General features: G+C 43.9%; 1 protein-coding gene across 5 annotated transcripts in view; it reads left to right on the top strand.

Annotated features, from left to right (window-relative positions):
- Positions 1–16,545, top strand: part of LOC118947678 (SH3 and multiple ankyrin repeat domains protein 3-like) — a 137,478-nt gene extending 120,933 nt beyond the window's left edge. For 4 of the 5 annotated variants that reach the window (XM_036972633.1, XM_036972634.1, XM_036972635.1 and 1 more), the window contains 2 exons: positions 1,292–1,494; positions 12,154–16,545. In XM_036972633.1, the coding sequence (XP_036828528.1) occupies positions 1,292–1,494; positions 12,154–12,748 (798 nt within the window). In that variant the 3' untranslated portion in view covers positions 12,749–16,545. Of the gene's footprint in view, positions 1–1,291; positions 1,495–1,974; positions 2,024–12,153 lie in introns of all 5 variants that reach the window. The other variant, XM_036972637.1, reaches the window with a different exon arrangement.
- Positions 16,546–26,907: the final 10,362 nt, after the last annotated feature.

Genomic DNA, 26,907 nt, shown 5'->3' on the forward strand with positions numbered 1-26,907 from the left:
CCTCATCTGTAATTCCATTTGCCAAGAAAAAGTGTCCCAACCATTCCACAAATTCCATCCAGTCCTCATTCTCTTCCACAACCTCAGTGATAGTCCCAAACATTGCCATTATTACGCCAACTTGTCCTTGATCCTCGTTAGCAATTTCCACATGCTGCTGATTGTCACCATCAGCGTTGCAAAACGTTATGTTTGGCATAAAACCAACACAGCTCATCACCCTGAACACATCATCCCCACTGTCAAACATGGTGGTGGCAGCATCATGGTTTGGGCCTGCTTTTCTTCAGCAGGGACAGGGAAGATGGTTAAAATTGATGGGAAGATGGATGGAGCCAAATACAGGACCATTCTGGAAAAAAAACATGATGGAGTCTGCAAAAGACCTGAGACTGGGATGGAGATTTGTCTTCCAACAAGACAATGATCCAAAACATAAAGCAAAATCTACAATGGAATGGTTCAAAAATAAACATATCCAGGTGTTAGAATGGCCAAGTCAAAGTCCAGACCTGAATCCAATCGAGAATCTGTGGAAAGAACTGAAAACTGCTGTTCACAAATGCTCTCCATCCAACCTCACTGAGCTCGAGCTTTTTTGCAAGGAGGAATGGGAAAAAATGTCAGTCTCTCAATGTGCAAAACTGATAGAGACATACCCCAAGCAACTTACAGCTGTAATCGCAGCAAAAGGTGGCGCTACAAAGTATTAACTTAAGGGGGCTGAATAATTTTGCACGCCCAATTTTTCAGTTTTTGATTTGTTAAAAAAGTTTGAAATATCCAATAAATGTCGTTCCACTTCATGATTGTGTCCCACTTGTTGTTGATTCTTCACAAAAAAATACAGTTTTATATCTTTATGTTTGAAGCCTGAAATGTGGCAAAAGGTCGCAAAGTTCAAGGGGGCCGAATACTTTCGCAAGGCACTGTACATATCTGTCGTTCTGCCCCTGAACAAATCATACATGATTACTGCATACAATAGCTGTAGGATCAGCAGAGACATTCAGGGCAGTAAGAGGGACATATAAGGGTATGATGTACATTTGCTACAGCATTACGACAACTCAGCGACACAATGATAGGGATTAAATGAACTGGGCTTGGGTCATTGATATGCCCTAACCCCATTTCCTACTGTATTATCCAGTAACATACTCCTTTAATGTGGTGCACTGCTACTACTAAAAATGCCACCTTTTTGGTGTTCATGGATTTCAGTCGCATGACTTTGCTCTTTCTTTCCAGTTGTTGTTGATATTGGTTTGTTGATTGTTGTGTGTTACAGAGGAGATCTAAACTTTGGGGGGAGGTGTCCGAGTCTCGACCCAGGCAGAGTAGCCCTGAGGAGGGCAGGCCAACTGCCGTGGGGGGTGGTGGGCTGGAGCTGGCCTCACGTCTCCAGTTACTCAGTAAAGACTCCCACTCACTCGGAGAGGAGCCTGCAGGACTGCTGGACCCTGGACACAGGTCCCCTGTGGGCGGAGCAAGGTAACCTCACTGCATTAATATATTCCACGAGGTAACATGTATGAGCATGTATTTCTGTGTTCTTGGTAACAGCAGAGTGAGCATGTATTTCTCTGTGTTCTAGGTAACAGCAGAGTGAGCATGTATTTCTCTGTGTTCTAGGTAACAGCACAGTGAGCATGTGGTTTCTCTGTGTCATATGTAATTTCACAGCTAGCATGTGGTTTCTCTGTGTTCTCGGTAACAGCACAGTGAGCATGTATTTCTCTGTGTTCTAGGTAACAGCACAGTGAGCATGTATTTCTGTGTTCTAGGTAACAATAGAGTTAGCATTTATTTCTGTGTTCTAGGTAACAACAGAGTTAGCATGTATTTCTCTGTGTTCTAGGTAACAACAGAGTTAGCATGTATTTCTGTGTTCTAGGTAACAATAGAGTTAGCATGTATTTCTGTGTTCTAGGTAACAACAGAGTTAGCATGTATTTCTCTGTGTTCTTGCAGATGTCGCCAAGACAATGGAGAGAGTAAAGCGTAGGTTTTAGATTGCTGGGTAAACACCGCCTCTTCCTATCTACATAATAAACTAACATGAACTAACTCTCTATTCGCTACACCAGTAGCCTAATGAAAACTCTTTCCTCTCTAAAGTAGTGTTCTAAAGACAACTGTCGCTTTTACTAGTGCCATAATGATAACTGTCTCTTTAACTAGTGCCCTAATGATATCTGTCTCTTTAACTAGTGCCCTAATGATAACTGTCGCTTTAACTAGTTCCCTAATGATAACTGTCTCTTTAACTAGTGCCCTAATGGTAACTGTCTCTCTAGACTAGTACACTAATGATAATCTCTCTCTAACTAGGGCCCTAATGATAACTGTCTCTCTAGACTACTGCCCTAATGATAACCTCTCTCTAGACTAGTACCCTAATGATAATCTATCTCTAACTAGTGCCCTAATGATAAACTCTCTAGACTAGTGCCCTAATGATAACTGTCTCTCTAGACTAGTGCCCTAATGATAACTGTCTCTCTAGACTAGTGCCCTAATGATAACTGTCTCTCTAGACTAGTGCCCTAATGATAACTGTCTCTCTAGACTAGTGCCCTAATGATAACTGTCTCTCTAGACTAGTGCCCTAATGATAACTGTCTCTCTAGACTAGTGCCCTAATGATAACTGTCTCTCTAGACTAGTGCTCTAGTCAGTTCCTCCAAGGTTTTGTGATGTTTGTTGTTGTGATCTCCGCTGGCCCTAATGATAACTGTCTCTCTAGACTAGTGCTCTAGTCAGTTCCTCCAAGGTTTTGTGATGTTTGTTGTTGTGATATCAGCCGGCCCTAATGATAACTGTCTCTCTAGACTAGTGCTCTAGTCAGTTCCTCCAAGGTTTTGTGATGTTTGTTGTTGTGATATCAGCCGGCCCTGATGATAACTGTCTCTCTAGACTAGTGCTCTAGTCAGTTCCTCCAAGGTTTTGTGATGTTTGTTGTTGTGATATCCGCCGGCCCTAATGATAACTGTCTCTCTAGACTAGTGCTCTAGTCAGTTCCTCCAAGGTTTTGTGATGTTTGTTGTTGTGATATCCGCTGGCCCTAATGATAACTGTCTCTCTAGACTAGTGCTCTAGTCAGTTCCTCCAAGGTTTTGTGATGTTTGTTGTTGTGATATCAGCCGGCCCTAATGATAACTGTCTCTCTAGACTAGTGCTCTAGTCAGTTCCTCCAAGGTTTTGTGATGTTTGTTGTTGTGATATCCGCTGGCCCTAATGATAACTGTCTCTCTAGACTAGTGCTCTAGTCAGTTCCTCCAAGGTTTTGTGATGTTTGTTGTTGTGATGTCCGCTGGCCCTAATGATAACTGTCTCTCTAGACTAGTGCCCTAATGATAACTGTCTCTCTAGACTAGTGCTCTAGTCAGTTCCTCCAAGGTTTTGTGATGTTTGTTGTTGTGATGTCCGCTGGCCCTAATGATAACTGTCTCTCTAGACTAGTGCCCTAATGATAACTGTCTCTCTAGACTAGTGCCCTAATGATAACTGTCTCTCTAGACTAGTGCTCTAGTCAGTTCCTCCAAGGTTTTGTGATGTTTGTTGTTGTGATATCAGCCGGCCCTAATGATAACTGTCTCTCTAGACTAGTGCTCTAGTCAGTTCCTCCAAGGTTTTGTGATGTTTGTTGTTGTGATATCAGCCGGCCCTAATGATAACTGTCTCTCTAGACTAGTGCTCTAGTCAGTTCCTCCAAGGTTTTGTGATGTTTGTTGTTGTGATATCCGCTGGCCCTAATTATAACTGTCTCTCTAGACTAGTGCTCTAGTCAGTTCCTCCAAGGTTTTGTGATGTTTGTTGTTGTGATATCCGCTGGCCCTAATGATAACTGTCTCTCTAGACTAGTGCTCTAGTCAGTTCCTCCAAGGTTTTGTGATGTTTGTTGTTGTGATATCAGCCGGCCCTAATGATAACTGTCTCTCTAGACTAGTGCTCTAGTCAGTTCCTCCAAGGTTTTGTGATGTTTGTTGTTGTGATATCCGCTGGCCCTAATGATAACTGTCTCTCTAGACTAGTGCTCTAGTCAGTTCCTCCAAGGTTTTGTGATGTTTGTTGTTGTGATATCCGCCGGCCCTAATGATAACTGTCTCTCTAGACTAGTGCTCTAGTCAGTTCCTCCAAGGTTTTGTGATGTTTGTTGTTGTGATATCCGCTGGCCCTAATGATAACTGTCTCTCTAGACTAGTGCTCTAGTCAGTTCCTCCAAGGTTTTGTGATGTTTGTTGTTGTGATGTCCGCTGGCCCTAATGATAACTGTCTCTCCTAACCCTAACTCTAATGATAACTGTCTCTCCTAACCCTAACCCTAACCCTAATGATAACTGTCTCTCCTAACCCTAACCCTAATGATAACTGTCTCTCCTAACCCTAACCCTAATGATAACTGTCTCTCCTAACCCTAACCCTAATGATAACTGTCTCTCCTAACCCTAACCCTAATGATAACTGTCTCTCCTAACCCTAACCCTAATGATAACTGTCTCTCCTAACCCTAACCCTAATGATTTAGCGGCGTTTTTACTCACATTTTGCTATGTCATTTGCAATGTTTTTTTATATATTTCATATACATCAATAAACATTTATGTGCTCAGTTCTCGTACATTAAAAAATACTAGTATACTTTGGTATAAATACTGTCATATTTACTGTAGTATATTGTAGTTTTCACAGTTAACTATAGTATAAATACTGTAGTTAAAGAAAACTGTATTATTTACTATAGTAATTTAGGTAACACTTTACCTGACACCCTGTGTCATATGTTATGACACAGTCATAACCATGTCATAATATATTATAACAGCTGACATAACATGCCATAATAATGTCATATCACTGTCATGACCCATATATTTACACCTTTTGTGACATACATTGCGCTATTTTAGGACACCTACAGGAGTGTCAAAACCCGCATTTATTCAAATTAGTTTTTTCCCTGCCAAGACGTCTCCTTTCTTTGAAAGTTTGTTTCGTAAATCAGTTGTTGTACTTAATTCTTTACTCATATTTTTTTCCATTATATTTTGAATGACTTGTAGAAAATACACGTAATGACAACGTCAAAAATCATTATGAATCAAATCAAATTTATTTATATAGCCCTTTTTACATCAGCTGATATCTCAAAGTGCTGTACAGAAACCCAGCCTAAAACCCCAAACAGCAAGCAATGCAGGTGTAGAAGCACGGTGGCTAGGAAAAACTCCCTAGAAAGGCCAAAACCTAGGAAGAAACCTAGAGAGGAACCAGGCTGTGGGGTGGCCAGTCCACTTCTGGCTGTGCCGGGTAGAGATTATAACAGAACATGGCTAAGATGTTCAAATGTTCATAAATGACCAGCATGGTCGAATAATAATAAGGCAGAACAGTTGAAACTGGAGCAGCAGCATGGCCAGGTGGACTGGGGACAGCAAGGAGTCATCATGTCAGGTAGTCCTGGGGCATGGTCCTAGGGCTCAGGTCAGTTGAAACTGGAGCAGCAGCATGGCCAGGTGTACTGGGGACAGCAAGGAGTCATCATGTCAGGTAGTCCTGGGGCATGGTCCTAGGGCTCAGGTCCTCCGAGAGAGAGAAAGAAAGAGAGAAGGAGAGAAATAGAGGATGCACACTTAGATTCACACAGGACACCGAATAGGACAGGAGAACTGACCCTAGCCCCCCGACACAAACTACTGCAGCATAAATACTGGAGGCTGAGACAGGAGGGGTCAGGAGACACTGTGGCCCCATCCGAGGACACCCCCGGACAGGGCCAAACAGGAAGGATATAACCCCACCCACTTTGCCAAAGCACAGCCCCCACACCACTAAAGGGATATCTTCAACCACCAACTTACCATCCTGAGACAAGGCTGAGTATAGCCCACAAAGATCTCCATATAAGCCAGATAGGCCTATCACATACAGGCCCTTATATCAGTCAAAAAGAGGGTGTGTGGCGTCCCGAGTGGCTCAGCGGTCTAAGGCACTGCATCCGGGTTCGATCCCGGGCTGTGTCGCAGCCTGGTTCGCAACCGGGAGACCCATGAGGTGACGGACAATTGGCCCAACATCGTCCGGATTAGGGGAGGGTTTGGCCAGCCGGACGTCCTTGTCCCAACGCACTCTTGCGACTCCTGTGGTTGGCCGGGCGCATGCACGCTGACATGGTTTCCAGTTGTACAATGTTTCCTCCACGACATTGGTGTGGCTGGCTTCCGGTTTAGGCGAGCAGTGTGTCAAGAAGCAGTGCGGCTTGGCAGGGTCGTGTTTCGGCATGGCTCTTAACCTTCACCCCTCTCGGGTCCATATGGGCATTGCAGCGATGTTACAAGACTGAAAATTGGGGAGAAAAAGGTGTCAGAAGTACTACACAAAAAGTATAAAAAAATAACTAAATAAGAGGGTGTCTTGTCCTGCTCCTGAAATCTGCCCCAGCATTTACCCCAGTAATCCAGCAACATTTACCCCAGTCATCAGCAACATTTACCCCAGTAATCCAGCAACATTTACCCCAGTCATCAGCAACATTTACCCCAGTAATCCAGCAACATTTACCCCAGTCATCAGCAACATTTACCCCAGTAATCCAGCAACATTTACCCCAGTCATCAGCAACATTTACCCCAGTAATCCAGCAACATTTACCCCAGTCATCAGCAACATTTACCCCAGTAATCCAGCAACATTTACCCCAGTCATCAGCAACATTTACCCCAGTAATCCAGCAACATTTACCCCAGTCATCAGCAACATTTACCCCAGCAACATTTACCCCAGTCATCCAGCAGCATTTACCCCAGTCATCAGCAACATTTACCCCAGTCATCAGCAACATTTACCCAGCAACATTTACCCCAGTCATCAGCAACATTTACCCCAGTCATCAGCAACATTTACCCCAGTCATCCAGCAACATTTACCCCAGTCATCCAGCAGCATTTACCCCAGTCATCAGCAACATTTACCCAGCAACATTTACCCCAGTCATCAGCAACATTTACCCCAGTCATCATCAACATTTACCCCAGTCATCAGAAGCATTTACCCCAGTCATCAGCAACATTTACCCCAGTCATCAGCAACATTTACCCCAGTCATCAGCAACATTTACCCCAGTCATCAGAAGCATTTACCCCAGTCATCAGAAACATTTACCCCAGTCATCAGCAACATTTACCCCAGTCATCAGCAACATTTACCCCAGTCATCAGCAGCATTTACCCAGCAACATTTACCCCAGTCATCAGCAACATTTACCCCAGTCATCAGCAGCATTTACCCCAGTCATTCAGCAGCATTTACCCCAGTCATCAGCAACATTTACCCCAGTCATCAGGAACATTTACCCCAGTTATCAGCAACATTTACCCCAGTCATCAGCAACATTTACCCCAGTCATCAGCAACATTTACCCCAGTCATCAGCAACATTTACCCCAGTCATCAGCAACATTTACCCCAGTCATCAGCAACATTTACCCCAGTCATTCAGCAACATTTACCCCAGTCATCAGCAACATTTACCCCAGTCATCAGCAACATTTACCCAGCAACATTTACCCCAGTCATCAGCAACATTTACCCCAGTCATCAGCAACATTTACCCCAGTCATCCAGCAACATTTACCCCAGTCATCCAGCAGCATTTACCCCAGTCATCAGCAACATTTACCCAGCAACATTTACCCCAGTCATCAGCAACATTTACCCCAGTCATCATCAACATTTACCCCAGTCATCAGAAGCATTTACCCCAGTCATCAGCAACATTTACCCCAGTCATCAGCAACATTTACCCCAGTCATCAGAAACATTTACCCCAGTCATCAGAAACATTTACCCCAGTCATCAGCAACATTTACCCCAGTCATCAGCAGCATTTACCCAGCAACATTTACCCCAGTCATCAGCAACATTTACCCCAGTCATCAGCAGCATTTACCCCAGTCATTCAGCAGCATTTACCCCAGTCATCAGCAACATTTACCCCAGTCATCAGGAACATTTACCCCAGTTATCAGCAACATTTACCCCAGTCATCAGCAACATTTACCCCAGTCATCAGCAACATTTACCCCAGTCATCAGCAACATTTACCCCAGTCATCAGCAACATTTACCCCAGTCATCAGCAACATTTATCCCAGTCATTCAGCAACATTTACCCCAGTCATCAGCAACATTTACCCCAGTCATCAGCAACATTTACCCCAGTCATTCAGCAACATTTACCCCAGTCATTCAGCAACAGAGCATTGTGGTGCTCTTGTAGAAAATACACGTAATGACAACGTCAAAAATCATTATGAATCAAATCAAATCAAATGTATTTATATAGCCCTTCGTACATCAGCTGATATCTCAAAGTGCTGTACAGAAACCCAGCCTAAAACCCCAAACAGCAAGCAATGCAGGTGTAGAAGCACGGTGGCTAGGAAAAACTCCCTAGAAAGGCCAAAACCTAGGAAGAAACCTAGAGAGGAACCAGGCTGTGGGGTGGCCAGTCCTCTTCTGGCTGTGCCGGGTGGAGATTATAACAGAACATGGCCAAGATGTTCAAATGTTCATAAATGACCAGCATGGTCAAATAATAATAAGGCAGAACAGTTGAAACTGGAGCAGCAGCATGGCCAGGTGGACTGGGGACAGCAAGGAGTCATCATGTCAGGTAGTCCTGGGGCATGGTCCTAGGGCTCAGGTCAGTTGAAACTGGAGCAGCAGCATGGCCAGGTGTACTGGGGACAGCAAGGAGTCATCATGTCAGGTAGTCCTGGGGCATGGTCCTAGGGCTCAGGTCCTCCGAGAGAGAGAAAGAAAGAGAGAAGGAGAGAAATAGAGGATGCACACTTAGATTCACACAGGACACCGAATAGGACAGGAGAAGTACTCCAGATATAACAAACTGACCCTAGCCCCCCGACACAAACTACTGCAGCATAAATACTGGAGGCTGAGACAGGAGGGGTCAGGAGACACTGTGGCCCCATCCGAGGACACCCCCGGACAGGGCCAAACAGGAAGGATATAACCCCACCCACTTTGCCAAAGCACAGCCCCCACACCACTAAAGGGATATCTTCAACCACCAACTTACCATCCTGAGACAAGGCTGAGTATAGCCCACAAAGATCAAAGATGTTACAAGACTGAAAATTGGGGAGAAAAAGGTGTAAGAAGTCCTACACAAAAAGTATAAAAAAATAACTAAATAAGAGGGTGTCTTGTCCTGCTCCTGAAATCTGCCCCAGCATTTACCCCAGTAATCCAGCAACATTTACCCCAGTCATCAGCAACATTTACCCCAGTCATCAGCAACATTTACCCCAGTCATCAGCAACATTTACCCCAGTAATCCAGCAACATTTACCCCAGTCATCAGCAACATTTACCCCAGTAATCCAGCAACATTTACCCCAGTCATCAGCAACATTTACCCCAGTAATCCAGCAACATTTACCCCAGTCATCAGCAACATTTACCCCAGTCATCAGCAACATTTACCCCAGTAATCCAGCAACATTTACCCCAGTAATCCAGCAACATTTACCCCAGTCATCAGCAACATTTACCCCAGTAATCCAGCAACATTTACCCCAGTCATCAGCAACATTTACCCCAGTAATCCAGCAACATTTACCCCAGTAATCCAGCAACATTTACCCCAGTAATCCAGCAACATTTACCCCAGTCATCAGCAACATTTACCCCAGTCATCAGCAACATTTACCCCAGTCATCAGCAACATTTACCCCAGTCATTCAGCAACAGAGCATTGTGGTTCCCTGCATGTCTGACGTCAATGGCATAATGAAATGTTTTGTATTGTGTGGTGGGTTTTGATACTCTTATGTAGGTGTCATAACCAGCCGTAAAATAACTCAATATATGTCACAACAGGTTTAAATATGCCATGACAGTGTTATGACCATATCATAAGAGGTTTTGATAAGTCATGTCAGCTGTTATGACATATTATAACAGGTTGATAAGTCATGTCAGCTGTTATGACACAATATGACATGGTTATTGCCGTGTCATGACCATATTATTACAGGTTTTGATAAGTTATGTCAGCTGTTATGACATGTTATAACAGGTTGATAAGTTATGTCAGCTGGTATGACATATTATGACATGGTTATTACCGTGTCATAACGTGTTATGACGCTGGGTGTCAAGTAAAGTGTTACCATAATTTATGTAGTGTTTTTGCAGATTGTAGTACTCAAATATTTTCGTAGTGTTTTTGCAGACTATGGTATACTGTAGTATTTACAGTAGTGTTTTTGAGGACTGTGGTATACTTAAGTGATATGGCCCGAGGAGCTGTGGTATATGACGAATACACCATGGCTTAGGACTGTTCTTATGCACGACACAATGTGGAGTGCCTGTACACAGCCCTTAGCCGTGGTATATATATCACAAACCCCCGAGGTGCTTTATTGCTATTATAAACTTGTTACCAATGTAATTAGAGCAGTAAAACTAAATGGTTTGTCATACCAGTGGTATACGGTCTGATATAGCATGGGTTTCAGCCAATCAGAATTCAGGGCTCAAAACACCCAGTTTATACTGTAGTATTTACAGTAGTGTGTTTGTGGACTGTGGTATACTGTCATTTTTGCAGAATGTGGTATACTGTAGTATTTACAACAGTGTTTTTGTAGGTAGGTAGGACTGGGGGCTTCTCCTCTTTACTATAACCTGTAGGGAACTTAATATATGCTTGGTATGTAAGATGTTAGTGCATTCATCTTAACTGTAAGTCATTATTGAAGTGAAGTGACTTTCTCCTGTGTTGAAGTGACTTTCTCCTGTGTTCCAGCACAATGTTGCACGGAGAGCAAAACTATTTCCCCCACTTTCATGTAGAACATTTTGAAATAGTTTTGCATGATCTTTAGCTGTGCTTTTTGTTTGTAAATTAAATGGATTCCTGTTCATTGTTCTGCCTGTCAGTTGTAATCTATAAACCTTCACACACTGACGGGAACACGTTTGATGACGTGTGGTTTGATCAGGCTGTTTTAAGCTGTAAAACTGGTCGAAATTGCGAAGCCTCTTTGATTGGATGCTTTTATGCGGTAAGAGTGCAGTGTTTGGTCACAATTTGTGAGATTTTGATTAATATAAGTGGTTTGGTTGATTTTGCTTTGAATTATGCGATCGCAGAATCCTGGAGGGACTGCCTAATGTCTGATGTGGGTGAATGTGTGCTTAACAGGTCACTGGCTGCAGCATGGATGAGACTGACTTCCTTCAATAGACTATGACTATTCTTCTTTAGGTCATGACTCTTGTTGGGTTATTAGTATTCTGCAGTAGTTAACAACTCTAATAAATGTACAGTTTTGATGCTAAACTCTGTTCAGTTGTTGCTTTATCTTTCCTTTGTCCCTCTCCCCCTCCATCTCCCTGTCCCTCTCCCCCTCCATCTCCCTGTCCCTCTCCATCTCCCTGTCCCTCTCCATCTCCCTGTCCTTCTCTCCCCCTCCATCTCCCTGTCCTTCTCTCCCCCTCCATCTCCCTGTCCTTCTCTCCCCCTCCATCTCCCTGTCCCTCTCCCCCCCTCCATCTCCCTGTCCCTCTCCCCCTCCTTCTTTCCCTCCATCTCCCTGTCCTTCTCTCCCCCTCCATCTCCATGTCCTTCTCTCCCCCTCCATCTCCCTGTCCCTCTCCCCCTCCATCTCCCTGTCCCTCTCCCCCTCCAACTCCCTGTCCTTCTCTCCCTCCATCTCCCTGTCCCTCTCCCCCTCCATCTCCCTGTCCCTCTCCCCCTCCTTCTTTCCCTCCATCTCCCTGTCCTTCTTTCCCTCCATCTCCCTCTCCCCCTCCTTCTTTCCCTCCATCTCCCTCTCCCCCTCCTTCTTTCCCTCCATCTCCCTGTCCCTCTCCCCCTCCATCTCCCTGTCCCCCTCCATCTCCCTGTCCCCCTCCATCTCCCTGTCCCCCTCCATCTCCCTGTCCCTCTCCATCTCCCTGTCCCTCTCCCCCTCCATCTCCCTGTCCTTCTCTCCCTCCATCTCCCTGTCCCTCTCCATCTCCCTCTCCATCTCCCTGTCCCTCTCCATCTCCCTGTCCCTCTCCATGTCCCTGTCCTTCTTTCCCTCCATCTCCCTGTCCCTCTCCCTCTCTCTCAGGTTGTTTAGTAGTCTTGGGGATGTCCACACCATCTCCCAGAGAGGTTTTGGTGGCACCACCTACACAGTCCGCCCGGGGAGCCGCTACCCAATCACACCTCGCCGCAGTCCCAGCCCCTCCCCCTCACCTGCCCCTGTCCTCTCACCAGACAGGTCAGAGGTCAGTCCTGGGCGGGGCTTTGGCCTTAGCTCCTCCCATCACCACCACACCATCCTCAAGTCGTCTAGCCTCAGCTTGCCTTCGGAGCCCAAGGAGGTCCGCTTCGTAATGCGGAGTGCCAGCGCTCGAACCCGTTCCCGCTCGCCCTCCCCCTCCCCCCACGCCTCCCCCTGCCCCTCCCCCGTACTGGGCTCCCCCTTGCTCGCCCTGCGGCCGTGGCGCCAACGCCCTCTAGCTCTGTGGAGTAAGTATGATGTGGGAGACTGGCTGGAGAGTGTTGGTTTGGCAGAGCATCGTGCCCGCTTCCAGGAGCATGAGATTGAGGGTTCCCACCTCCCTGCCCTCACCAAGGATGACTTCGCTGAACTAGGCGTGACACGAGTCGGGCACCGCATGAACATTGAGAGAGCACTCCGACAACTGCTGGACAACTGAACCTCTAACCCCTGATATCACTGAAGGGCTGTCACACCTGAACCCTAACCCTCTGGAGGTAACCTGGCAACACCAGTGGCTGTAACCTGGCAACACCAGTGGCTGTAACCTGGCAACACCAGTGGCAGTATGCTTACAGACATCTATTTTCCAAAGACAGCATCACATGGAGTTGAGCATTTAGTATGAACTTTTTATGAATATACAAGAAAATACCTCCTCCATCGAAATATCTACAATGTCGACATATTTTCCAATAATGAAATTGATGATAAATGTTTATTAGGAATAGATATATTGAAATAAAATTTTGTGTTTCATAACAACTTTATTCTGTTTAGGGAAAGATGAGAAGTGGTGGATGAGACTTCATCGTTAACCTGTTAGTCTACTACATTACCATGTTAGTCTACTACATTACACTGTTAGTCTACTACATTACACTGTTAGTCTACTACATTACACTGTTAGTCTACTACATTACTGTGTTAGTCTACTACATTACCGTGTTAGTCTACTACATTACCCTGTTAGTCTACTACATTACCGTGTCAGTCTACTACATTACCGCATCAGTCTACTACATTACCATGGTCGTCTATTACATTACCCTGTTAGTCTACCTTGTCAGTATAATACATTACCCTGTTAGTCTACTACATTTCCATGTTAGTCTACCCTGTCAGTCTATTACATTACCCTGTTAGTCTACTACATTACCCTGTTAGTCTACTACGTTACTATGTTAGTCTACCTATCTACCCTGTTATTCTACTACCTTACTATGTTAGTCTACTATATTACCATGTTAGTCCACTACACTACTCTGCTCGTCCTCTACATTACCATGCTGTCTACCCTGTTAGTGTACTACATTGCCATGTAAGTCTAACATGTTAGTCTACTACGTTAGTCTCCTGCCTTACCCTGTTTGTCTACTACATTGCTATGTTAGTCTCCTACATTACCCTGTTAGTATCCTACCCTACCCTGTTAGTCTGCTACATTACCCTATTGTCTGTTAGTCTACTACATTACCATGTTATCTACCCTGTTGGTCTTCTACATTACCCTGTTAGTCTACTACATTACCCTGTTAGTCTATTACATTACCCTGTTAGTCTACCCTGTTAGTTTAATACATTATCCTGTTAGTCTACTACATTGCCATGTTATCTGCCCTGTTAGTCTTCTACATTATCCTGTTAGTCTACTACATTACCCTGTTGTCTAACCTGTTAGTCTACTACATTGCCATGTTATCTATCATGTTAGTCTTCTACATTACCCTGTTAGTCTACTACATTACCCTGTTGTCTAACCTGTTAGTCTACTACATTACCCCATTAGTCTACAACACTACCCTGTTAGTCTAATACATTACCCTGTTGTCTAACCTGTTTGTTTACTACATTATCATGTTAGTCTACTGCATGATCATGTTAGTATACTACATTACCCTGTTTGTCTACCAAATTACCTTGTTAGTCTGCTACATTACTATGTGTGTAAATCTTTGGCCTAAATTAGTTTATTCTGTCAGGAAGACCTCGAATGAACCTCACTAGTATACATGTTTTATATGAATTTTAAGCAATGTTGACAGGAAAGTTTCCAGTATATGTTTTCTAATATCCCTAGCTACTGGTTTGTATGGATTTTATACCTATCTGTGATGCTCTAAGGCAGAGTAAAAGGTTCAGAACAGTATTTTTACACAGAAGACGGTGCTATTTCACTAAAGCCATCTGTACAGAGCAACCCTACGCCTAAACCTAACCCTAGCACTTAACCTAAGCTTAAACCTAGCACTAAAACTAAACCTACACGTAAACCTAGCTAACACTAATGCCTTGGGATATTACCATGGTCCAATAGCGCACGCAGGTACGCGCACACACACACACACACGTGTACCACAGATACAGGAAATTCCATAGTCACATGACAGGGTACAGGAAGTTCCAGTTAGTCTAGTAGGGAAAGGCACCAGCATGGTTCATCTGCAGTGTTTTAACATGCATTGTCATGTAAAACATTGAACCTCATAATCAAATTTGTTCAGTCTTATTTTTATCTTCCTTCCAAAATGTTTTTTATTGTGCAGGATTGCGCCCTCCCCTGTATTGGGTTAGGATAGTACCCTCCCCCCTGTACTGGGTTAGGATGGTACCTCCCCCCTGTACTGGGTTAGGATGGTACCTCCCCCCTGTACTGGGTTAGGATGGTACCTCCCCCTGTACTGGGTTAGGATGGTACCTCCCCCCTGTACTGGGTTAGGATGGTAGCTCCCCCCTGTACTGGGTTAGGATGGTGCCCGCCCTGTACTGGGTTAGTATGGTGCCCACCCTGTACTGGGTTAGGATGGTGCCCCCCCTGTACTGGGTTAGGATAGTACCCTCCCCCCTGTACTGGGTTAGGATAGTACCCTCCCCCCTGTACTGGGTTAGGATAGTACCCTCCCCCCTGTACTGGGTTAGGATAGTACCCTCCCCCCTGTACTGCGTTAGTTAGGATAGTACCCTCCCCCCTGTACTGGGTTAAGGTTAGGTTACTGTATGTGTTGAGTGGCAGTTTTGTTTGACAGATTGTCAAGACTATACGTTTTATTCTGGTTGTGATTTAAGACTGTACATTTTATTCTGGTTGTGAAGGAGGAACTCCCATTTCTATTTGATGATTAATTAAGGTTAGATTATTATTTGTCTATAAGGCTTGTTGAGTATTTAGGTGTATTACATCGTGTTTTCTCTTTTAAGGGCCATATTCTCCTCCCTCATGACACTATCTAACCCCAACCCAATAAGGGCTTGGTGAGGGTATCCACATGTATTATTTCCAGGTGTATGTACAGTTTATTAGGTACACCCATCTAGTACCGGGTCGGACACCCATTTGTCTCCAGAACAGCCTGAATTCTTCGGGCATGGATTCGACAAGTCAGAAACGTTCCACAGGGATGTTGGTCCATGCTGACGCAATGGCATCACGCAGTTGCTGCAGATTGGATGTCGGTCCACCACCACCAGCCTGTACCGTTGACACCAGGCAGGATGGGTCCATGGACTCATGGTGTTTATGCCAAATTCTGACTCTGCCATCAGCATGGCGCAACAGGAATTGGGATTCTTCGGACCAGGCAATATTTTTTACACTTCTCAATTGTTCAGTGTTGGTGATCGCGTGCCCACTGGAGCCCTGTGTGGTCGGTCATCTGTTGCAATAGCCTATTTGTGAAGGATCAATGAGTTGTGTGTTCCGAGATGCCGTTCTGCACACTGCTGTTATTTGTCTGTTTGTGGTCCGCTTGCGTGATTCTTGTCATTCTCCTTCGACCTCTCTCATCAATGTGCTTTTTTTTCCCCACAAGACTGCCGCTGACTGAATGTTTTGTGTTTGTCAAACCATTCTCGGTAAACCCCTAGACACTGTCTCAAGTGAAAAGCCTAGGAGGTCTGCTGTTTCTGAGATACTGTATCCGGCGTGCCTGGCACTGACGATCATTGCTTAGGTCTCTCGTTTTGCCTATTCTAACGTTCCATCAAGCAGTAACTGAATGCCTATCTGCATGCTTTATATAGCAAGCATCGGCCACGTTGTTCACTGTCTGGAGCGATCCGTTTTGGAGAACTAGGTGCTGTACCTAATAAATTGGCTGATGTATATCAAGGTGTATCATACCATTGTTTTCCTCTGTAAGTGTTCTGTTCCTCTGAGGCCTGATGACATTCTTACAGGAACACCTGAGATCTGACTAATCTTTACAGTTTATAATACAATTTACTACTGAAAATGCCCATGGTGTCTGTGTCATTGAATCGATTAATCAAAAATGTCTGTATGTACAGTCGCTAATGAAAGAATACACACCCTTTCATATTTTGCTGCCTTAAAATTTTATCTAAAAAGGGATTACATTAGATTTTTTCCCCACCAATCTACACAACCTACTCCACATGTTTTAAGTGAAAGAAAAATTATAGAAAATGTTCCAAATGAATAAAAGCATTAAAATGAATATGTAATGATGGCGTATGTCTAATATACTTTAGCCATTGTTTTTGTTAATACTTTGTGGAAGAACCTTCAGCAGCCATCATAGCTGTGAATCATTTTGAGTCAGATTCTACCAACCTATTACGGCATTTTGTAGCGACCTTAACCAAACACCTAGCAACCTTGGCAAGAGGTTTGGACATAACGGATAAGGTTGCTTGACAGCAGCTGGACTGGGATTCGAGTCCCGGTTGGGGCTACTCCCTGAAATTGCTACATTGGTGTCAGAAGTAGGATGGCACCAGGTAGGCTATCGGTGAGGGACGTTGTATAGAGAAGCGTGGGGACACACTCTCCTGAAGGGAGGCGGTTATGTAGTGACCTTAACCCAATATAGGTTTGGACGTTTTGACGTAATGGTTAAGGTGTTGGCTTGACAGTTACTGAACCTGGGTTTGAGTCCCGGCCCGGGTCTACCCCCCGAATTTGCTATAATATACTGTCGCCATTGTTTTTGTCAAAATCGCTCAAACTCAGTACATTTGCTTGGGAATCATTGATGGACATGAATATTAGAACCTTGATTTAAGTCAGGACTGAGACTGGACCGTTCAGAAACACTCACCACATCTTGGAAACCCCTTGTGGTCTGTCTTTGGCATTGACATTTGAGTAATTGTTCCGCTGACAAATAAAACTACACCAGGATTTGGTTTTCAGATGACTATGGATGGTTTTCCTTTAACTTTTTAGCTGGGCTTTCATATTTCTTTCTATTTTGAGGTATTGTAGTGGCAGCATCATGTTATGGGTATGCTTGTCACCGGCAAGGGCTTGGGAGTTTGTCAGGATAAAAATAAATATGAAAGGAGCAAAACCCAGGTAAAAAGTTGGAGGAAAACCCACTTCAGTCGTCTGAAAACCTAAACCTGGCATAGTTTTATTTTTCAGCGGGACAATAACCCACATTTTTTATGGCAGACACACCAGAATGCTTCTCAAGAGGTGTTGAGTGATCCTGATTGGTCACTGTGTGGATGTGTATTAATCCATCTTTCCAATTAATACTGGGTTGTTCCGTGAAAACGTTTTTTGCTCTTTATGACAATGTTTACATATGGTGTACAAAATCTTATTTTTAAATCAAATGACTACCCAAAGGGCACTCTTTTGGTAGAATGCCCCTGCTACTATTGGCAGCATGACCCTGCTGCTATTGGCAGCATGACCCTGCTACTATTGGCAGCATGACCCTGCTGATATTGGCAGCATGACCCTGCTACTATTGGCAGCATGACCCTGCTGCTATTGGCAGCATGACCCTGCTGCTATTGGCAGCATGACCCTGCTACTATTGGTAGAATGACCCTGCTGCTATTGGCAGCATGACCCTGCTGCTATTGGCAGCATGACCCTGCTACTATTGGCAGCATGACCCTGCTGATATTGGCAGCATGACCCTGCTACTATTGGCAGCATGACCCTGCTGCTGCTATTGGCAGCATGACCCTGCTGCTGCTATTGGCAGCATGACCCTGCTGCTGCTATTGGCAGCATGACCCTGCTGCTGCTATTGGCAGCATGACCCTGCTGCTATTGGCAGAATGACCCTGCTAATCTTGGTAGAAATACCATGCTACTATTGGCAGAATGACCCTGCTACTATTGGCAGAACGACCCTGCTACTATTGGCAGAACGACCCTGCTACTATTGGCAGAACGACCCTGCTACTATTGGCAGAACGACCCTGCTAATCTTGGCAGAACGACCCTGCTAATCTTGGCAGAACGACCCTGCTAATCTTGGCAGAACGACCCTGCTACTATTGGCAGAACGACCCTGCTACTATTGGCAGAACGACCCTGCTACTATTGGCAGAACGACCCTGCTACTATTGGCAGAACGACCCTGCTACTATTGGCAGAACGACCCTGCTACTATTGGCAGAATGACCCTGCTACTATTGGCAGAACGACCCTGCTACTATTGGTAGAACGACCCTGCTACTATTGGTAGAACGACCCTGCTAATCTTGGCAGAACGACCCTGCTACTATTGGCAGAACGACCCTGCTACTATTGGTAGAATGACCCTGCTACTATTGGTAGAATGACCCTGCTACTATTGATAGAATGACCCTGCTACTATTGGTAGAATGACCCTGCTACTATTGATAGAATGACCCTGCTACTATTGGTAGAATGACCCTGCTAATCTTGGTGTCTATTTCTGTATTGTATTTACTGGACCTAGCGTATTACTGCCCCCTATCTGACGTTATTTCAGTTTTTATAATGGAAAGTAGACCATATATATATATGCGTTTCTATTAAAACGAAATGACATTATGGATTCACATGTCCCTGAGGGTTATAACAGTGTGGATAATGTGTGTCTGATCTACTTGACATGATTTTTTGTCAACTGTCGAGGGTGTCGTTTGGTAAAAACAAGTTATCGGATGTGGTCACGTGATCAACACGTTGGCGAACAGTCTTTCTGACTATACTTTGTCTAATTCTATTGATCGATGAAAATATAGACTCCTGCCACTTCATGGGACTGAATTGTCATTATTTCCAGAATGTCGCCACCCTGTGGATATTTATTTGTGCACTATTCTCAGGAACAAAATAACAAAATCATTATAACAAGCAAAGGTCGTGGTATTTGACTCCTTAGATTATTAGTAATTCATTGCAATAGTAATAGTATCAACAACATAAAGTATAGTAATTATGAAAATAATCATTCCAACTTATTGTTTTCTTTTCAGTTTACATTAGCAAACAAACAAACATCCTACTAGGGGTATTTTACTGTTGAGCATTTTCACTTGAACAATTTGAGATTTTTGTTCTAGGGCCAAATTGAGAGAACCAAACAGTGTTTTTTGTTTTATTGCTAAATTGAGAGAACCACAGTGTTTTTTGTTTTATTGCTAAATTGAGAGAACCACAGTGTTTTTTGTTTTATTGCTAAATTGAGAGAACCACAGTGTTTTTTGTTTTATTGCTAAATTGAGAGAACCACAGTGTTTTTTGTTTTATTGCTAAATTGAGAGAACCACACAGTGTTTTTTGTCTAAAGGCTATATCACTTTCATTAGAATACCTCAACAACTAAACCCTCTACATCCCACCCCAGACTTTACAAAACATTATGTTAACTGATATGTTTTTCAAGAGCTACACCATGTGCATATACAAACTTTGATTTGAGTACCAGTCAAAAGTTGACACCAACTCATTCCAGGGTTTTTCTTTATTTTTCCTGTTTTATATATTGTAGAATAATAGCTAAGACATCAAAACTATGAAATACCACGTATGGAATTATGTAGTAACTAAAAGCGTGTTAAAACCTGTTATGGCTGCAATCCCAATACCGGGATCGATATGACAACTACCAGTGAAAATAGAGGGCGCCAAAATTCAAACCACAGAAATCTCATAATTACAATTCCTAAAACATAGATGTGTTTTATATAATTTTAAATCTATTTGTGTTGTTAATCCCATCAAAGTGTCCGATTTCAAATAGGCTTTTCAGCGAAAGCACTACAAACGATTATGTTTGGTCTCCACCAAACCACAATAAGCATAGCCATTTTCCAGCAAAATATAGCCTTAACAAAAATGAGAAATAAAGATAAAATTAATTACTAACCTTGAATGATCTTCATCAAATGACATTCATAGGACTTCATGTTACACAATACAGGCATGTTTTGTTTAATAAAGTTCATATTTATATTTTTTTTAAATCTGAGTTTACATTGGCGCGTTAGATTCACTAATTACAAAAACATCAAGGGATTTTGCATAGCCACATCATTCAACAGAAATACTCATCATAAATGTAGATGATAATATGGACATGGAATTATAGATATACCTCTCCTTAATGCAACCGCTGTGTCAGATTTCAAAAAAACTTTACGGAAAAAGAAATGCATGCAATAATCTGAGACGGCGCTCAATTTAAAAACACCACAGCCACAAAGATGGCGTCAACATAAACAAGAAATTACATGATAAATATTCCCTTACCTTTGATGATCTACATCAGAAAGCACTCCAGGAATCCCAGGTCCACAATAAATGTTTGTTTTGTTCGAAAATGTCCGTTATTTATGTCCAAATACCTTCTTTTGTTAATTCTGGTCAGCGTTATATCGGACAATAACTTCAAAAAGTGATATTACCGGTCGAAGAAACATTTCAAACTAAGTACAGAATCAATCATTAGGATGTTTTTAACATGTAGCTTCAATAAAGTTCCAACCGGAGTATTCTTTCTTGTCTTCGTGAGCAATGGAACGCAAGTGACTACCATGAGGAAAAAGTGTGATCACAAAATGGCTGCTTGATGGACAGCTGATATATTCTGCTCCCACAACAACATGGAAGCCTCATTATAATTTCTATTGATGGTTGACATCTAGTGGAACCCCTAGGCAGTGCAACATCATTCATATCTCAAGGGGATTTCATTGGGGACTCTGGTGAATACACACAAGCTCAGATTTCTGACTTCCTGTTTTGATTTCAACTCAGGATTTTGCCTGCCAATATGAGTTCTGTTATACTCACAGACATCATTCAAACAGTTTAAGAAACTTCAGAGTGGTTTCTATCCAATACTAATAATACTATGCAAATATTAGCAACTTTGACTGAGGAGCAGGCCGTTTGATATGGGCACCTTTTCATCCAAGCTACTCAATACTGCCCCTGCAGCCATAAAAAGTTAATATATTTTGAGATTCTTCAAAGTAGCCACCCTTTGTCTCGATGACAGTTTTACATACTCTTGGCATTTTCTCAACCAGCTTCATGAGGAATGCTTTTCCAACAGTCTTGAAGGAGTTCCCACATATTTATTTTACCTTTATTAACTAGGCAAGTCAGTACAAATTCTTATTTTCAATGACGGCCTAGGAATAGCGGGTTAACTGCCTGTTCAGGGGCAGAACGACAGATTTGTACCTTGTCAGCTCGGGGATTTGAACTTGCAATCTTTCGGTTACTAGTCCAACCCTCTAACCACTAGGCTACCCTGCCAAGCACTTGTTGGCTGCTTTTTCTTCACTCTCTGGTCCAACTCATCCCAAACCATCTCAATTGGATTGAGGTTGGGTGATTGTGGAGGCCAGATCATCTGATGCTGCACTTCATCACTCCTCCTTGGTCAAATAGCCCTTACACAGCTTGGAGGTGTGGGTTAGGGTTAGAGGGTTAGGGTTATGGGTTAGGGTTAGTGGGTTGGGGTTAGGGGTTAGGGTTAGGGTTAGGTTTTGAATATAATTGTGTTTCGTTTCAACTAGTTAGTTTTACGGTGCACAGGCCTATCTCCTGCACACTGCCCTAACCCATCTGGACAAGAGGAATACCTATGTGAGAATGCTGTTCATCGACTACAGCTCGGCATTCAACACCATAGTACCCTCTAAACTCGTCATCAAGCTCGAGACCCTGGGCCTCGACTCCGCCCTGTGCAACTGGGTACTGGACTTCCTAACGGGCCGCCCCCAGGTGGTGAGGGTAGGCAACAACATCTCCTCCCCGCTGATCCTCAACACTGGGGCCCCACAAGGGTGCGTTCTGAGCCCTCTCCTGTACTCCCTGTTCACCCACGACTGCGTGGCCACGCACGCCTCCAACTCAATCATCAAGTTTGCGGACGACACAACAGTGGTAGGCTTGATTACCAACAACGACGAGACGGCCTACAGGGAGGAGGTGAGGGCCCTCGGAGTGTGGTGTCAGGAAAATAACCTCACACTCAACGTCAACAAAACTAAGGAGATGATTGTGGACTTCAGGAAACAGCAGAGGGAACACCCCCCTATCCACATCGATGGAACAGTAGTGGAGAGGGTAGCAAGTTTTAAGTTCCTCGGCATACACATCACAGACAAACTGAATTGGTCCACTCACACAGACAGCATTGTGAAGAAGGCGCAGCAGCGCCTCTTCAACCTCAGGAGGCTGAAGAAATTTGGCTTGTCACCAAAAGCACTCACAAACTTCTACAGATGCACAATCGAGAGCATCCTGTCGGGCTGTATCACCGCCTGGTACGGAAACTGCTCCGCCCTCAACCGTAAGGCTCTCCAGAGGGTAGTGAGGTCTGCACAACGCATCACCGGGGGCAAACTACCTGCCTTCCAGGACACCTACACCACCCGATGTCACAGGAAGACCATAAAGATCATCAAGGACATCAACCACCCGAGCCACTGCCTGTTCACCCCGCTATCATCCAGAAGGCGAGGTCAGTACAGGTGCATCAAAGCTGGGACAGAGAGACTGAAAAACAGCTTCTATCTCAAGGCCATCAGACTGTTAAACAGCCACCACTAACATTGAGTGGCTGCTGCCAATACACTGACTCAACTCCAGCCACTTTAATAATGGGAATTGATGGGAAATGATGTAAATATATCACTAGCCACTTTAAACAATGCTACCTTATATAATGTTACTTACCCTACATTATTCATCTCATATGCATACGTATATACTGTACTCTATATCATCGACTGTATCCTTATGTAATACATGTATCACTAGCCACTTTAACTATGCCACTTTGTTTACATACTCATCTCATATGTATATACTGTACTCGATACCATCTACTGTATCTTGCCTATGCTGCTCTGTACCATCACTCATTCATATATCCTTATGTACATATTCTTCATCCCCTTACACTGTGTACAAGACAGTAGTTTTGGAATTGTTAGTTAGATTACTTGTTATTACTGCATTGTCGGAACTAGAAGCACAAGCATTTCGCTACACTCGCATTAACATCTGCTAACCATGTGTATGTGACAAATACAATTTGATTTGATTTGATTTGTTTATCCCTCCCATTTCTGATGATCTGATATATTAGGTGTAGTACTTAAAAAGGCCCGTAGATGTCCTCCTAGGATCATGAATTAAACTGAGGTGTGGCTGTGTATATTTGTAATGAACTTTATTTTTTCGAAAATGGAGATTGTGAGGTTTGAGGTCTTGTGGTGGCTTACTACTGAATCTTGCTTTGGTGAGGAGGTCCTTTAAATTTTTGTTCTTTCTAAATGCTGAAATTTTCTGTATGGTTTGAATGGTATGTAAGTGTGCTGAACTGTAGAGAAGTTGTGTTTGATTGATTGATGTAGGGGTCTAATTCTATGTGAAAATGTGGTTACTAGGGGGATGATAATTGTCTGTTGATTGAGTATTGATGACAAGGGAGAAGAGACAGAGGAAGTGTTTCGTTTTAGTGATTGGTGCAGATCACTCCCCATAGGGGAGTCAGGATTAGGGTAAGGGAGGGAGATAGGGATTAAGTTAGGATGAGAACCCTGGTTAGGGTAATGGTACACATTAGGGTTAGGCGTGGGGTTTGGGGTTTGGGGAAAGGTTGAGGTTAAGGTTAGGTGTGGGGTTAAGGGAAAGGTTAAGGTTAGGCATTAGGGTTAGGGGGTTAGGGTTAGGTTCAATGAATGACAGACAAATCTGATGTGCACTGGCACAGGCAACCCCTTTAAAAATGGTAAGACTTGTGTAATTCATACTTTAAATGACTAAAAAAAGGCTATAAAAGAAGACCAGAATCAGACACTAAAATAGGGCTTAGGTTAAGAACCAGAGATTCCAAACTAAGAATAGAGGCCAAGTGCCAAGGTCAGAGCGGTGGTCTAGGAGGAAAGGTTCGGTATGAGGATCTAGGGGTTAAAATAGATATAGGGAGTCAGGGGTTCGGATTAGATATGGGGGTCTAGGGATATAAGGTTAGGGTTAGGAATTATGGTAAGGATTTAGGAGCTATGGGTTAAGGTCAGAATTCAGATTGGGATTACAGTAAAAAAAAATACTTTCAACTCAGGGAGGAGAAAAAGGTGCAAATAAGTGCACTCGGTCATAGTACGGTAAAATGGCCGTATTTTGGACCGGAAAAAATGGGGTGTGTGTGTGGGTGTATGTGTAGTTGAGGCTCGATGGTCTGTGGGTCGATGAAGGTCCGTCGAAAAAAGGGCGTAGATTCTCTGGAGGGTTGGTTCCGTGATGTAGGAGTACCTGGATTAGGGAAGAAATCGCAAGGATTTAAAAGGGGCTCGAAGTGGTCCAGATTCTGGGTGTAGCATGAAGCTTAGGGGACTTTTGTTCAAAAGGAGTAGACTTCGGAGATGAAATATTCGTAGGGAGTGTAGAGTACCAGCTGGCGGCTTGGTCCAGGTGAAGTGTATCTAAGGTGTAGCATGGAGCTGGGGTCTAGTCGTTCAGCAGGAATGGTCGTCGTTGATGAAGTTCTCTTGTAGAGGTCCAGCTTGCATCTTGTCCAGGTCAAGTGTCTCCAAGAAGTGTTTCGACCCGAATGGTCCTGAGACTGAGGGATGCTCCTCTTTTGTAGGAAATAACGGGGGCGTGGTTTGCCAGGTAGGTCAATCCTATTGGTGCATGAGGTGTGCATGCGGTGTTCATGTGAGAGGTATGGCCGTGGCTCCTCCAATGAGATCGCTTTGTTTTTAGGAAGCAGCGTCTAATAATCTGTTAAGTGATGGGGATGCCTCCATCGGTGATTCCTATGGGGAATTGTATAGGAAAAGTAGACACTTTGCTTTTGGGGTGCTGTTTGGGTTGTGGGCATCAGAGAGGTACCAGAATAGGTAAGGGCTAGAAGTCTTAGGGGTCAAGATGAGCCATACGTGGAGTTCCTGTGATGTGTAGAAGTATGATAGATCCTCCTGTGAAAAACGTGTGTTTGACCTTTTTGTCGCCATTGACTTGTGTGTTAGCGTTGGGAGCGGTCTGCTCTGGTTGAGGGTTTGGGGTTGGAAATACCCGAAGGTAAGGTTCTGTGGAAAGGTAGAGGGTAGAGTGGACATCTGTGGGTTTCTGTAGAATTTTTAGTTGGGGTTCTAGGTGACCCATAGGTCTGGTTATAGGTATTTGAATGTGGTTGAGTTATTTTTTCCTTCGATTTTTGTGGAGTCACGTTTACTCGTGTGTAGTAAGGTGCGATGTGTAGGGAGAAGTAGTAGCCGTGTTTTTTTGGTATTTTTGTGGTGTTGGAGGGCTTGAACTTTGTTTCTTTATTGAGGGATAGTTGCAGGTAGGGTTACTAGGGGGTTGTTCCTTTTTCCTCGGGTCGAGAATGGTGCTGTTTATATCTTTTTAGTTGGCGCTTATAAGAGAGGTATAGCTTTGATCGCGTTCCTGTCCACTTGGGTTCCTGGAAATGCGGTAGTTTTGGCCGTTTAGCTGTGTTCAAATCCACTTGGAGTATGGGATATATGGATCAAAAAGGCTTTTTATGCTGTTTCCAGTGATGTGTGTCCCCCGGAGTTGGTGTAACCTGTTCTTTTGGGGGTATACTCACCTTGGGGGGGGGGGGGGGGTCCAGTGTTGAATATTTTGCTGTTTTGTCCGTGTGAGAGAGGTTTTATTTTGGGAAGGCCTCCGTCGTTGATTCCTATGGGGAATTGTATAGGAGAAGTAGACACTTTGCTTTTGGGGTGCTGTTTGGGTTGTGGGTGTCCGAGAGGTACCAGGTGAATTTTAAGTAAGACTAGAAGTCCTAGGGGTCAAGAGGAGCCATACGTGGAGTTCCTGTGATTTGTAGAAGTATGATAGATCCTCCTGTAAAAAGTGTGTGTTTGACCTTTGTGTCACCATTGAGTTGTGTGTTAGCGTTGGGAGCGGTCTGCTCTGGTAGGGGGTTTGGGGTTGGGAATACCCGAAGGTGAGGTTCTGTGGGTCCAGGAAAGGTAGAGGATAGAGTGGACATCTGTGGGTTCCTGTAGAATTTTTAGTTGGGGTTCTAGGTGACCCATAGGTCTGGTTATAGGTCTTTGAATGTGGTTGAGTTATTTTTTCCTCCGATTTTTGTGGAGTCACGTTTACTCGTGTGTAGTAAGGTGCGATGTGTAGGGAGAAGTAGTAGCCGTGGTTTTTTGGTATTTTTGTGGTGTTGGAGGGCTTGAACTTTGTTTCTTTATTGAGGGATAGTTGCAGGTAGGGTTACTAGGGGGGGGGGGGTGTTCCTTTTTCCTCGGGTCGAGAATGGTGCTGTTTATATCTTTTTAGTTGGCGCTTATAAGAGAGGTATAGCTTTGATCGCGTTCCTGTCCACTTGGGTTCCTGGAAATGCGGTAGTTTTG

Source organism: Oncorhynchus mykiss, unplaced genomic scaffold (assembly GCF_013265735.2).
Source record: "Oncorhynchus mykiss isolate Arlee unplaced genomic scaffold, USDA_OmykA_1.1 un_scaffold_188, whole genome shotgun sequence".
NCBI lineage: Eukaryota > Metazoa > Chordata > Actinopteri > Salmoniformes > Salmonidae > Oncorhynchus > Oncorhynchus mykiss.